The 14,279-nt window shown below is 45.6% G+C and overlaps 1 protein-coding gene across 1 annotated transcript in view; it reads left to right on the forward strand.

Moving 5' to 3' along the window:
* COL20A1 (collagen type XX alpha 1 chain) overlaps window positions 1–13,266 on the forward strand; it is a 48,388-nt gene extending 35,122 nt beyond the window's left edge. The window contains exons 26-39 of the mRNA XM_058036230.1: window positions 379–456; window positions 1,057–1,143; window positions 3,251–3,304; window positions 4,087–4,182; window positions 4,695–4,748; window positions 5,260–5,313; window positions 5,634–5,687; window positions 7,056–7,127; window positions 7,852–7,887; window positions 9,161–9,227; window positions 10,038–10,226; window positions 11,541–11,618; window positions 12,414–12,569; window positions 13,053–13,266. Of these exons, the coding sequence (XP_057892213.1) occupies window positions 379–456; window positions 1,057–1,143; window positions 3,251–3,304; window positions 4,087–4,182; window positions 4,695–4,748; window positions 5,260–5,313; window positions 5,634–5,687; window positions 7,056–7,127; window positions 7,852–7,887; window positions 9,161–9,227; window positions 10,038–10,226; window positions 11,541–11,618; window positions 12,414–12,569; window positions 13,053–13,066 (1,089 nt within the window). The 3' untranslated portion in view covers window positions 13,067–13,266. The remainder of the gene's footprint in view (window positions 1–378; window positions 457–1,056; window positions 1,144–3,250; window positions 3,305–4,086; window positions 4,183–4,694; window positions 4,749–5,259; window positions 5,314–5,633; window positions 5,688–7,055; window positions 7,128–7,851; window positions 7,888–9,160; window positions 9,228–10,037; window positions 10,227–11,540; window positions 11,619–12,413; window positions 12,570–13,052) is intronic.
* The last annotated feature ends 1,013 nt before the right edge of the window (window positions 13,267–14,279 follow it).

Consider the following 14,279-nt stretch of genomic DNA (forward strand, 5'->3'; position numbering starts at 1 on the left):
GCCACATTTCCCCTTCTCCCCATGCCCCCAAGGGGAGCAAATCAAAGTTTGCTTTCACATTCTGGTAGTGCTGAAGCCCAATTAGTTGAGAACCTGCTGCTATTGCAGGGCTGTGAGTAAATTGGAGGCGTGATGTGAAGCTGCTTTGTTGACTTGCTCAGCAAGACAGAGACCTGAGGACTTGTGGAACACTCAGTCTGGGGGTAGCTCTCAGGTTGTGGCTTTTTTGGGGTACATTTATAATTGGGATCACACAGAAGATTCCTGCCAAACCGTCCCTGAAGGTTATTTTTATCGCTTGTACTTAATGAAATTTGGGGATGGGTGGTGGGAGCCAATGCCAGTTTCTTATCAAACTCTCTCTTTTTTTCCCCCCAGTTCCAGCTGCAGTCTCTGCAGCTCTTGTGCAGCAGTGTGGGGGCAGAGCAGGACAGATGCTGTGATCTCCCTGCGCTGGTAAGGCAAGGGGCACTGCTCTGCCCATTGACAGCAAGCTGGGGAGGATGGGACTAGTCCGTGGCACTGAAGTGACACTGGAAATTATTTTGATAGACTTAAGAGGGAAAGAATTATTTTCCACTTGGGAATAACATCAGTGTGTTTCTTGGTGAAGCCAACAAAACTATGTTTGCTTCAAAAAGAGTGAAAACTTCCAATCCTGGTGCAGTGCATATTTTTCCTGCCCTGGCAGTCCTAGAGCTTTGCTGCCACCTCAGCCCTGAGGCACAACATCACCCACTCTTCCTTTCACTTCTCAACACAGACACCTGCTATATGGGGTGTATAAATATGTAGAAAGTAGAAAATTACCTTCCAATATGTGTTTTGCACATTGCAGGCAGGGCTGGTTCATATTTTTTTTTCTACATTCGTTATTCAACAGAAAAAATAAAGCACTCGATTGCTCACAAAAATCTCTCAGTGGAGTAGAAAAATAAATTCTGCTTTTTATCGAGTAAAAGATTGAATTTTGAAACACTGAGTGTTGTACTTGTGATCCATCCTGCTCTTGCTGTGCAGCTGCTCATGACTGGTTTTGGCTTGATTTCATTTCAGAGGGACGAGGACACCTGCCCTAGCCTGGCTCCTGCCTGTTCCTGCACTTCTGGGCGCCCAGGCTTGCCAGGGCCCCCAGGGCCCCCTGTAAGTCCACCCTCCCCTCCAGTGTATTGCAGGTGCTGCTCTTGCTTCATGTTTTGTGGCATGTTGGCCATTGGATAACACTCCTGGGGCTCTGTGGGGTTTTAGAATCACAGAATCGCTCAGGTTGGAAAAGATCCTAAAAATCATTGAGTCCACTCATTAATCAGGGCTGCCAAGCCCAGCTCTAAACCACGTCCCCTAGAGCCACAGCTACACTTTTAAATCCCTGCAGAAATGGTGATCCCACCCCTGCCCTGAGCAGCCTGTGACAGCCCTTTTGGTGAAGTTTTATCCTCATGTCTCATCTAAACCTCCCCATGCGCAACTCGAGGCCATTTCCTCTCATCCTAACTCAAGGAGCTTTTCCAGGGCCAGGCTGAGAGTTTCCCTTTGGGTTTTGGATGGTGATGAAGTGGGGAGTTGGAGAGTTGGCAGTGCAACAGCTGCAGCTGGGAACAGGCTGAGCAGGGCCTGGTTCCACATTAATCCTCTTAGGAGAGGAGGACAGGTCACCCTCAGTGTCTGCAGAGATTTCATGGGTTTCAGGCTCAGAAATTGTCTGTAAATTTAAGGAAAAAACAACTCACCAAAAAAAAAAAAAATCTTCCTGTCTGGATCTATGTTAAATTGGAGCCAGTGAGTGTCTGTGTGGGTGGACAGTGTAAAGAGAAGGGGGAGACTTTGCTATCCTGTCTGTCCCCAAAACTCTCTTTCTGTTCGGTGAATGTCACTTGCAAGAAAACCCTGAAGAAATGGGGGGGAAGAGGAAACAGCCATTACATCTGCAGTGTGCTCAGGAAAAAAGGGCATAAATTCTGCCCTGTCCCTTATGGATGCAGGAAAGCTGTCATGGGCTTAAATCCCAGGAGAAAATATTCCTGTTAAACACTAGGAAGCAGTTATTTAAAAAAAAAAATGTTTTTTGAAAATCTGGGGAAGGATATTTGATTTGCACAAGCCAGCTGAAGCCTGACAGACAGCCTGTCCAGAGCAGCTCAGCTCAACCACTCCAGGTGCTTTTCTCCTGGAAAATAACCATAAATGGAAACATTTGCCTTCTTTTTCAAGTGAAAAGGTCTCAGATCACCTCCTGCACTGACCTGTGGTTTAGCTGTGAGTTCAGCTCTATGCAAGGAGAGTGCCTCATTGCAGAGTAATTACTTGCTCATTCCGGTGGAAGTTTAATTAACAGCACACTCCACTGTCAGAGTTTGCTCCAATATCCTAAGTGCATAATTAGCAGCTTGCATTGCCCTGTGGTTTAAGCATCTCCACAGACAACTCCTTAAAGAGCAGGACTCTTTAAAGCATTAGAGGAAATTGGGTTTTGACACATAACCTTCTCCTCACACCACTGAACCCTTGGTAATTTGCTGCAGTTACAACAGCACTCACTGCTATTTTTAAAATTCCAGTTAGCAAGACATGTCCCACCTTGTATTTATCACTGTCCCTAATGAGTGTGTCTGACTAGATCCAGCTGGCTTCTGAAATGAGTTTCTGGGCACTTCTGAAAGCACCTTTCCCAAAGTTCCCTGCCTGTGCTTCTCAATTCAAATCCACGTGGTTTATTTTGGGTTCAAGAATAGCAACGTTCAGATTAAGATGTCAAAAATTCACACAAAATGAGGTCGTGCCAGCAGGTTGGTTTCTTCTCCCCACCCAGAGTCAGGCAGAGCTAAGCCAGGTCTCCCAGAGCCAGGTCTGTCCCTGATCCCAGCACGTCACTTCTCTGGGGTGGAGAGTGTAAAACCCAGCTGAATTCCATGATGAGCACCCCCTTTCTCCCTTCTCAAATCCATATGAGATGTCTCAGCATGGATCCACTCAGAGGGAGTTGGAGGGAGGTTAAATAGTTTGAAACTTCATCCCTCCCTGCTGGGAATAAGTGCTGTGCTCCCAGTGCTGGAGGGTGTTACTTTCTTCTTCCCCTTCCCACATTTCCTGGACAACTCAATTAATTTTCTTTTTATCTCTATTTGTTTTGAGCTCTGTGGGGCAGGAAACCTTTTCCAGTGTGGGGCAGTGAAGTGCACAGAGTTCTGTCCCCCAGGCTTCTGGTTACAGTGCAATAAATGTGATGATGTTCTTTGTGTCCCACTGGCAGGGCAGCCCTGGCAGGAGAGGACCTCAGGGGGAGCAGGGGGAGCCAGGACCCAAGGTGAGTCCTTAGGCTGGAGATTATCTCCCTGCACCAAGCTGAGCCCAAAGAGAGTCATAACAACACACAGAGGAGGATGGGATCACTTATTATTAATTAAATGCTCAGTTGGGCTTTGGAGATGGAGATGACGAGCCTGATTGTGCTGAATTAATGCACTGACCATGGTCAGCAATGTCCTCTGAGAGCAGCTGTGCTGTGACAGGGTCAGGCTTTGTGCTGTGACAGATCTCCTGCCCTGGGGCAGAGAGGGAACACAGCCCTGAGGTGGGCTGGAGGAGTGGCTGGGGTTGAATCCCCCAGCCCTGGGACTGTAGCAAACCCTGGTGCAAGAGTTCACAGCTCCATGGATCAGCACAGGGCAGAGCCAGAGCAGAAAACTGGTCCCATTTTTGGGATAACACCTGGGAAAGCAGCATGGCTGCAGGGGAAGGATTTGGGGAAAGGAATGAGAATGGACACAGATCTCAGAAATGGGCTAAGGAACATGGCTTTTTGCTCTCTGGCCAGCTTGAATAACAGGAATCAATGCTTGGGAAGGTGAGTTGTGCTCTGCAAAGCACCCCCTGCAGCTTTGCTGTCTGCTCTCATGAAACATGCACCAAAATCTTGGTCCTAAAACAAAGGCAGCTGAGGTTACTGGAGATGCCCTCAGTGCCCCAGTTGAATCTTGAATCCTGTAGGTGGTTCATGCTGACCCAGGCTGTGCAGCGCAGCCCATGAGGACAGCAGGCACCGGCCACTCCCTTCCTTTATAATTGTTTCCTTGATTTTGGTTTCAGGGTGAGCCAGGCCCCCCTGGACAAGTGGGACCAGCAGGTCCCAGTGGCCAGCAAGGCTCTCCAGGCTCCCAAGGAATCACAGTTCAGGGCCCTGTGGTATGTGACCTCTTTCATTGCCCCTTTTCTGACACTCACTCACTCTCCCCAGCTAGAACCTGTCAGGAATGGGTGTCAGTGCTGTGATTTATGTGTTTCCATCACCCTCACCAGCAGCTGAACAGCTGCAGAGGGAGAGATGACAATCAGTGGGTTTATGCTGACAAAGCCCTGCGCTTCATCATTGTGGCCAGAGCCTGCTTTTGTCCAGACTCCCCTTAATGGGCTTTTATTTCCAGCAGCCCAGTGGGGTCCCTTCCAACTCAAGATATCCTATGAATATTCAGGCATTTCTCTTCCCAGTGATCATCATTGCTTGGCAGGGAGCAGTGGCAAGGGCTGCCACATGTCTGGGATGGCAGAGTCCCTGTGCACATGCTGTGGCTGTAAATTACCCTGGAACACTGCAGGGAGCAGGAACAACCTGGGACATGCATGTGGAGCAGCAGGATGCTCTTTGCCTTAAAGGGTTCTGCCACACACCCAACTGTGTGCTTCTGCTTTAATCCAAGGGGCCACCAGGAATTAAAGGAGAGAAAGGAGACACTGGAATCCCTGGCATGCAGGTAATGGTGAACACCACTCCATCTACTTGTCCCAAAGATTTTTTGCCCACCTTGTTTGGTTTTTTTTGGGTTTTGTTTTTTTTTTTTTGTTTGCTTTTTGTTGTTGTTGTTGTTTTTTGATTTTGTTTATTTTGGTTTCGTTTTTTTTTTGTTGTTGTTTTTGGGTTTTTTTGTGTGTTTTTTTTTTTTGTTTGTTTGTTTTTGTTCTTGCTCTTTTTTCTGAGTAACTACTTTAAGCAAGTCTGAAAAGTTGTTGCTCTTGTCTGCTTGGGAACTGTCTGTCATTTTGGAATGCCATCACTTTCCTAAGCAAACTGAGTCACCTGGTGTTAGAGAGATAGACCTATCTGCAAACTGCATATGATGGAATTAAAGCTGGGGTAACAGTCTTTGCTCTATGTAATGAATAACTCTCTGTCTTCTTTGACCTTTCTCTTCTATCCTCTGTTCCAAGATGGATTAGGGCAGTGATAATCAGATGCTGACTTTACCCAGCATTTCTGATTTACAGGGAATTCCTGGTGTGCAGGGAGCTCCGGGCAGGGATGGACTTCAAGGTGCAAAGGTAAAACATCTCACCCCTAAGGTTTTGTGCATGGGTGCCTAAAAATGTGCTAGGAGCATCCCAGCAGAGACCCAAAACTTCCCAGTGCACTCAGTGCAGAAGTGAATGGTCTTTTCACAAAGCCAGAGGGATTGGGGGAAAAAAAGGGGCTCATTTCAGGTTTGGCCAAATTTGAGCAGATACTGCCCATCTTGCTGCTCGATGCTTTTCTTACCCATTTCAGCAAGTTCCTGCTAAAAGCAGCACATGGAAAAGCATCTCACTGCTGATGAGGTCTCTCAGAATCCTCTTGTTAGTAAATGACTGGATTTGCTCTGCAGGGGGTGAGGGGACTCGAAGGCACAGCTGGGCCTCCAGGACCTCCTGGACCAAGGGTGAGTATTCCCTGTGAGGGATGCACTCTGAAATCTGCTCCTCAGCAGAGCTTTGTGCTTTCACGCGAAAGAGTCAGGGCAAACCCCCTTCCCAGGGTACCACAGGGAGCACATGGTGCAGGTGCCTCCTTCCCCTGCCACCCTCAGGGTAAGAAGAAAATCCTTGGCTTGCTCTGGCAAGTCCTGAGGAAGCTTCATCCCAGCCAGGACATTCTTATTGTGCTGTGTTAGCTTTCCTGACACTGCTGTTTTCCAACTGCTGGTTGAGTTGGAGGGGGTTTGGTTGGTTGGGCTGAAATCAGCAGGGGCTGGAGGGTGCAGGCAGTGTGAAAGGTTCCCCCCACATCCCTGCCAGTATCTGCTGCCAGGGCTGGATGTAGATGGGTGTGCTTGCACTCTGTCACGCCCAGCGTAGCAGAACTTTAAGATCTGTTGATTCACACCTCCTAATTGGAAGGCACCACAGGAACACTTCATTTTACTTGAGAAATTGAACCAAATTTGGGGTTAGTTGATGGCTGGTGGACCTGAAAAGTTACTGATTCTCACAACTGAATCTCACCGCTGAGTCTCACTGCTGAGTTATAAGGAATTTGGCAGTGGTTGTGCTAAGTTATTTATAGGAGCCAAGGTTGAATTAGGCTCATCACTTTGACTTGTTCATCCTGAGAATATGTGGAGCTGGCAGCAGTGAGCCTCAGCTTTTTAAATATGAGGAAAGCACTGTCACCTCCAGAGGAGGCTCTGAGAGCTGTTCTGGTGCTGCCTTGAAAACTTTTCTCATTTTCACTGTTCAGAAAAGTTGCTAATATCTACTGAATTCAAAAGTAATAGCTGGAAAATTCTAAAACAAAGTATTTCTGCTAGTTGTTTTTGGCTGGTTTTTTTCTTCTCTTTGTGGCTCCAAAAGGCACAGAAAGCTCACAAAGAGGAGATGACCACAGAAGGCAGTTCCCACTCTCTAAGCTGCTGTTGATGTTGTTAAGTATTAGAGGCCAGGTTTTAAAGGAAAAAGAGAAAAAACAAGTGGTGTTGGGAGGCTGAAGAGGAAGGTTGTGCTCTTGGCTGTGTCTAAATCTGAATATATAATAAAAGATCAAAAGCCTGTAAGGTATAAACTACAATGCAGTTTGTTGGCAAAACTCAGCTTTGCTGGCTTGGCCATAATTGAGATGGTGATGGGAAAAGATGTGAGCATGACTCACACACAGTGAGCTTTGAACAGTGAGTTTGTGGCTGGACAGGAAACTTAAGGCTGCTGTTCCCTTGCTTGGGTCCTCTGAACTCCCACCAGGGGTGCCCCTGGAGCCCTTGAACAGAAAAAGAAAGTTAGGGAATAACTGGATGGTTAATCTGTAATGTCTGCAGGGTTTCCAAGGAGCCACAGGCACCCGAGGCAGCAGTGGTGAGAAGGGACCTCCAGGTGATGTTGGGCCAACAGTAAGTTTCTGCTTTTGGGTCTCGAAGAAGGCCAAGACATGGAATAATTGAATGGGAATGAGCTGTTCCCACAACAGCTCTGCCTCAGAGTCTGAAGAATAGTTTAAATTCACATTCATCCTTCTAAAGGAGATGTCTAGGCATTCAAAGCCCAGGCTACTGATCTGCTGATAAAGCATTCAACAAATCCCAGCTCCCTTCGGCCTCTGCAGATTCACCTGCTGCACAGAATCTAAACAGATTTCTGGTGTAAGATTCTAGAATAAAGCAAGAAAGTCACTCATGAGCTGGAGCAGCCTGCCTTGGGCTTGCAGGTGAAACCACAGATCTAAATGTCACAGGAATTTCTTCTCCTCAGATGTTAAAAACCACCTCTCCTGCTGGGAAATCTGTTCTTAGAGTGCACCTGAGAAATTTCTGCATCCCTGTTCCCCATGGTGCTTATCCCACTGCTCCAGTTACCGATTTATTACTCTTTTTATTTAAAAACAATGTGTTTGAGTATGAATTCATACTTTTAAGTATGGACTTAAAGCTCTTAAAATCACTGCCATGAGGTCAAGAAAACAACAAGAGTGTGAGGAACAATCATTGTGCTCCCACTAATGTAACCCACACCCCCAGTGAATTTATTTGTTTGGTTTTTTCTGTTCTTCCTTCCTTAGACTTTTTTTTTTTTTTTTTTTTTTTTTTTTTTTTTTTTTTTTTTTTTTTTTTTCTGTAGGGGCTGCCAGGTCCCAAAGGAGAAAGAGGAGAGAAAGTGAGTTTTTCTCATGCTGGATGATATTGTCAGTGCATCATACACTCAAAAGACTGGGCGTGATAACTTGAATTGCAACTTTTTCTTACAATTATGAGCCAAACCTCTCCAGTGTTGGTTGTGCCTATTGCTTTTTTCCTTTCACCTGCACAGGCTGGGCTGCTGGGGTATAAATAATCCCACAGCAGTCAGGAGCTCCTTAGTATCACTTGTAGTAATGAAGCAGAAATGTCAAATGCAAATCCATTCTTTGTTGAGAAGGGAAAAACCAAACCCACTTGGCTCCACTTTGTTCTGGTTTAATGTGTTGCCAAAGGGGGCTCATTTGTCATAATCATTGTCCATGCCCCAGCACAGATCTTGGCAGCCAGGACACCCACACTACCTTGGAAGGTTCTTTTATTGGGAAAAGAAGTTTTTCAAGTTTTTCTCATCCTGACTTCTGGTTAAATCAAACTGCCATGACTTTCTAGGAGTCATTGCCAAGAGTGACTTATGCGAATTTTTCTTCAGACAGGGATGAGGTGCTTTCGTCTCAAGTTAATGCTTCAGAATTATAATTTTTAAGAGCATTCTCCTTCCAATCCCACCAGTTTTTCCTTTTCTAGACTTTTTTTTACACTGAAACTTTTTGTTTCCTCCTCCTTTGGGTGTTGAACAGAGCAGTTTGTAAGCCTGGATTATCTGCACAGTGATCCAGCCAGAGATGTATGTTTTATAAACAGTTCTTGAAGCAGGTGCATTAGGTATGAATTTTCACAGTCAGTGTTTATTTTTAAGCAGGTTTTTGCATTTTAATCACTTTTCCCTACTTCACTAAAACTTTCTGAAGGGCCCATGATATATGATTTATTCAAAATACAGTAAGAATCAATATTCACGGAAGATGGAGTCAAAGATAGGAAGTTGTAATATCTGATCATACTAAATGTTTTACATATCACAGAACACTGAGTTATAGACTTAGCATCTTTTCTGATAAAATTTGAGGGTGAAATTTGCTCTCCCTTTTTTGGTAATTATTTAGATTCGGTCTGGTCCTTTTGATGTGCAGGAGAAAAGCAATTATTGATGTTTCCAATTTCAATTTTCTGGTTTCAGAGCTTCTTGATAAATAAATAGAGCTGCATTTCACAGTAATTAATATCTCTGGAACTCAAGCTGAGAAAATGAATGGGCTGAAAGATCTCATGCATTATGAGGTTGATCCTTTCTAAAAGATATTGATACTTCATTTCTTTCTTAATTTTTTTTTAAAAATGCTTCATTTTAGGGGGAACCACAGTCTTTGGCCACCATTTACCAGCTTGTTAGCCAGGCCTGTGAGCGGATGATCCAGAGTGAGTAAAACCAATCCAGGTCCTGAGTCTGCTCGTGTGGTGATGGGACAAGGGGGAATGGCTTTAAGCTGAAGGATTGGATTTATATTAGATATGAAATTGTTCCCTGTGAGGGTGCTGAGGCCCTGGCACAGAGAAGCTGTGGCTGCCCCATCCCTAGAATTGTCCAAGGCCAGGTTGGATGGCACTTGGACCAACCTGGGATGGTGGAAGATATCCCTGCCATGGCAGGGCATGGAAGAGGATGAGCTTTAAGGTCTCTTCCAACCCAAACCGTCTGTGATTCTATGATCCTATGACTCTCCAGAAGTGGAAAACCAGAGGAGAGACAGCCTGAAGCTGCAGTGATCCCAGCAGCCCCATCACCAGCAAATGTCCCATCTCAGGCTCTAAGCACTACTTCGTCTTTATCGGGTGGCATTAGCACAGAAAAGACCTGCAAAACATTTATTTGCAAAACCCTTTGGTGTTTTGCAAAGCCTCCTTTATTTCTTAAATGGAAAAGCTTGAAACTAATTTGATAGAAATTATTCTTTCAGCAATATGTGCTGATTCCTCCCGAGACGAGGCAGGTTTGTAAAGCTCCTGTGCTGTGATGTGCAGAGAGAAGCAGTGCCTTGCCCAAGGTCAGGCAGCAAAGTCATCACTCAGCTGCCCATCTTCATCTCCTGCCTCTCTCAGCTTGGACTGACAGCTTTTCAGCACTAGCTGATCATTCTAAGTACCTTTTCAGACAAAATCCTTTCATTTTTATCTCTCTTCTGAATTTCCCAGCCAAGGAAATGTTTGTTTTCTCTCTTGCCTTCTCAGCTCACATGTTGAAATTTGATTCATTCATACATGAACATGCAAGGAAGCCAGTTCCCATCTGGGAGGAAAGGTTAAAACCAGGAGAACCAGGACCTCCAGGTCCTCCAGGCCCACCTGGGAACAGTGGAGAAAGAGGAGAAAGTGGCAGCCCTGGGCAGCCAGGCAAGGATGGGTATCCAGGAGAGAGAGGTATGGGCAGAAGTGTTCATATGCATTTTTCACTGCATCTTTGGTACTTTAACTAAACATCTCAGTGCCTCAAGCAGTATTGTATAGATAATACATGATATTGTCTCATTTTATTGCTGTTTTCCCTTTGGATTTCTCCATTCTAGGAAGAGACACCCAAATTATAAATCTCAACAAGTAGGGAGAAGCCAGATGCAACCTACTCTGTTTTCAAGCTCTGAATGGAAGGAAAGGCCAGATTAGCACCATTTGTAGGTTTGGGAGGGATGGAGAGTTTAATTTTAGTGGGCAGGAGGCTTTTGCTACAAAAAACCAGTTATTTGGGTGGAGACATGGTGGTGGAACAGATCAGCTTTGGGCAGAAAGGAGGAGCATTGGAAAACACTGATGGAAGGCATGAGACAGCTGGAGCAATCTTTAAAGGAGAAGTTTCTGGAGCAGTAGTTTCACAATGAAAGACTCAGACATAACTAAAGAAATAGATTAATATGATCTCTGAAGTGGCCTCAGTTATTGAATGTGTGAAAGGTATATGAATGAGTGAAAGGTGGGAAGATGTTTTGCTTGGATTTGCAGACGTTTGTCAGTGGTTCAAGTAATTGTCTGTCAAAATAAAAAGAAAACCATTGGTTTCAGCAATGTCCTAACACCTCAGAGTAACTGGAAATATTCTGTTTAACTCCTTCCTCCTGGAGTAGTCAGTCTTAGCTGGTATCTGCAGAGCTCATCAAAACGTCACTTCAGAGAGAAGGGACTAACAACAGATTTTTCCAGCCTGTCAAGCAGGAGAGGGCAGAAGACAGATCTAGTGAAAAACCACCTGAAGGACATGGCTGATCAAAATATTTTCATCTTAAAATAATGAAAAAATCATATTTTGTCAAAATGTACCTGTTTTCTCTGAGAGGTACTAGTTTCACAAGTAATTTAACAGGAAAATATCAATCCTAGCTAACCAGCACCTGGTCAAAGAGACAGTTCAGCTTTGTGATTTGTTTGATCCACATGAAGAGCACAGAGGTGGGCCCAACCCTCAGGCTGGTGCAGAAACACTATTGCTATAAATTTCTCTGTGAAAAATGTTCATTCCCACCTCTTTTGGGCTGCAGATCTGTGCTGCTTGGATCAAAGAAATCAGTGCCCTGCTGGTCAGAGCAAGAGTAGGTGTCCAGAGTGAGTGAAAGCAAATGGATGTTTCTCAGTGTTGCCAAGGGTTGTGACTCCTCTTTGACTCATGGAGAGACTGCAGGAGCCTCAATTCAGGGTGAAATTTGACATAGAGTGAAGCAACACTTATCTCTTATCTGTGAATAGGTGCCCCAGGGCCCAAAGGAGAGAAAGGGATGTCTGGAGCCAATGAGGAAGGGAGCCAAGGACCCAGAGGCAGAACAGGTAGAGTGACCCCAGCTTCTGTCTATTGATCCAAGGATGGCCAGCAGCTCTCAGATTCAAAGCATCATCCAGCTGAAGGACCTCTGTGCTGGGGCTGCACTCACCTTCCCACCACAGCCCTGTGGCAGCATCCTCAATGGTTTCCTCTCTGCTAAAATGCAAGAGATTAACCAGGCAGCTTCTTCCCTCTGGTACCCATTCCCAGGGGATGATGTGTTTTGAGGACATGAGACTCATCCAGGGAGTTTTGGTTTTGCTGCCTTTTTGCATGCAAGACCAGATGCTCGGGGGATAGAAGCTCTGAAAATTCAGCTCGTGGAGCATAAGGGTTTGTGAGTAATCTGTGAGGATTTGGCGTACTCCTCCACCCTGATCCCTGATCTTGGGATCTGTGGGAAGTTTGCTACTGGCATAACAAACCAGGCACTGTCAAAAGAGTGTGGTCAAACACATTCTTCTGCATTTAATTGTCCAGAGTTGAGATGTAAAGACACAAACCCCAATGTGTCTGGGGTGGATCCGGGGGTTAAGGTGATTCTCTGCTTTAACATGTAGGTGGATTTGGGGTTCTCAGGCTCCATTTTTAGCCAAGGTGTGCACCCTTGAGGTCAAGAATAGGGATTCAGGTACTGGGATCCAGAACAGGTTTTCCAACTGGCAGGTCCTGTTTATCCACCAAAATGAGGAAACTATGCTCAGAAAGTTACCTGCCATGTAAGATGGAGGAAAATACAGCAGAGGTATGACACTGCAAAAGCAGATGTGCTACAGCTTTCTGTGCTTCTCCTTCTGCAGGTCCACCAGGAGAAGTTGTGCAGGGGAAACCAGGTCCCAAGGGCATCCCTGGGAGTTATGGTCCTCCAGGTTTCCCTGGTGCCAGAGGGCAGCCTGGGCAGCCTGGGCAGCCCGGGGGCTGTGATATCTCTGGATGTTACGAGGCTGATAGAAGAGGTAAGTCCTGACTATGTCAGCATAAAGTGGTGATTTTAAGGCTGTCTCTGGTTATTTCTCTTGAGCCAGCAGAGACCTCTGTTGATCCTTCAGGCACCATCAGTCCTGCAAAGCCTCCTCTGCAGAGCAGTCAGGGTGATTCCCATGCAACCCACGTGGACAAAAGCCAGCTCCATGGGCTGCTCCTTCATGGATTAACACATAATGCAGCACTAGCCAGACAGGTGGGGAGGGATCATGGGGGATCAGTTCTTCATGTCCCCAGCAATTGTTTCCATGGGGGATGGAGAGAGGGACAATTCCTCAGTTCCTACATTTGCATTTCATGGAGGCTCACTGGGACAAAGACCTGGGTGATGAAGAAATTCACTGGCATGGAACAAAAGGTTTACAAGGGAAAGGAATTAATTCTGTGCCATTCCTTCTCAGACCCTGACACTGATTTATTCATTTGCTCAGTGGCCTTATCCTTTCCACACACAGATTTTGTTCCCTGATGGCTGGGGCGGAGGCAGCTGAAGACATTGCTTTTCCCTGAAAATCTCTGGAAGAAAACTCCACAACTCCAAAAGAAGCAGCAAACCGAACAGCAGATGTGTTATGTTTTTTTAATGCCCCATCATTTCTGTATGGACAAGTCAATCAAACTCCACAGCCACAGCCTGTGTCTGGCTGAGCTGTCTGTCTGCACAACTGCAGTGCTCAAACTCACATCCCACAGCAGGAAAAAGGCACAGCTGGACACTTGGGCTGACAGACTTGTAAGAAAAGGAAATACTGTATTGAAATGCTCAGAAATAACAGATAATTTCTGCCCATTTGTCTGCTTGTGGTTCCTTATTGTCAGTTGTTGTTCTGTGTCCCCAGCGCAGAGAAAAGCAGCACCTCATAACCAAAGAAGCAAATCCACTGGAGCACAGCTGCATTTTCTGTTGGCTGCTAAGGTAACAAAGTCTAGCACCATCTTGGCTGTTTCTGCTCTTGGCAGAATGCTGATGGTTTGGGGTGTTTTGTACACAACCACTGCAGCCAGAGATCACCTCACTGTGATGTGACAACCACCGTTCATCTCCCCTGGGGCTTGGTAGCTCAGGCAAAGCCTTACATGAGTCACAGCCCTGTGCTGAGAGGAGCTGGAGATTACCCTGCTGCTTTTGCCACGTCTCCCTCCTGCAGGCTGAGAGGCTACTTTGCATTTTATCAGGTGGAATATTGAACAGCTCTGAGTCTGCCTTTTACCCATATAACATGGAGGTAATTGTTGTGTTACACGCCCTTCCTTGCCATCAGCTGAGATGTGTCTGCAACAAACCATGCAGATACTGATAAAAATGTTCCTCCTTCTTTGCAATCACTGCTTCAGGCTGTGCTGGATCATTGTCTGCAACCTGCCCCTGCTTCAGAAGCAAACCTTCCTGAACTCTGATTAAACCCTAAGCCTAAAGCATCGGTACAGATTTTTCAGAGCTGTTAAAAGGTTAAATATGGAGCATCATGCACATTCCTCCATATTTATTCTGGATGTGTAATTTCTGCAGTTCCATACAGGAAGGCAGCCTGATATTCATACAGCCAGCCTTTGAAATCTTAGCAGCAAATACATCACACTTAGAGAGTAGATTGTCACATCAATACCAAGGAGAAAGAGGTTTACCTTAAGAGAACTGACTTTTTTAGACAAGGAGTCCAAATATTATTTCTTCTTGTCAT

This window comes from Melospiza georgiana, chromosome 17, assembly GCF_028018845.1.
Source record: "Melospiza georgiana isolate bMelGeo1 chromosome 17, bMelGeo1.pri, whole genome shotgun sequence".
NCBI classification, from domain to species: domain Eukaryota; kingdom Metazoa; phylum Chordata; class Aves; order Passeriformes; family Passerellidae; genus Melospiza; species Melospiza georgiana.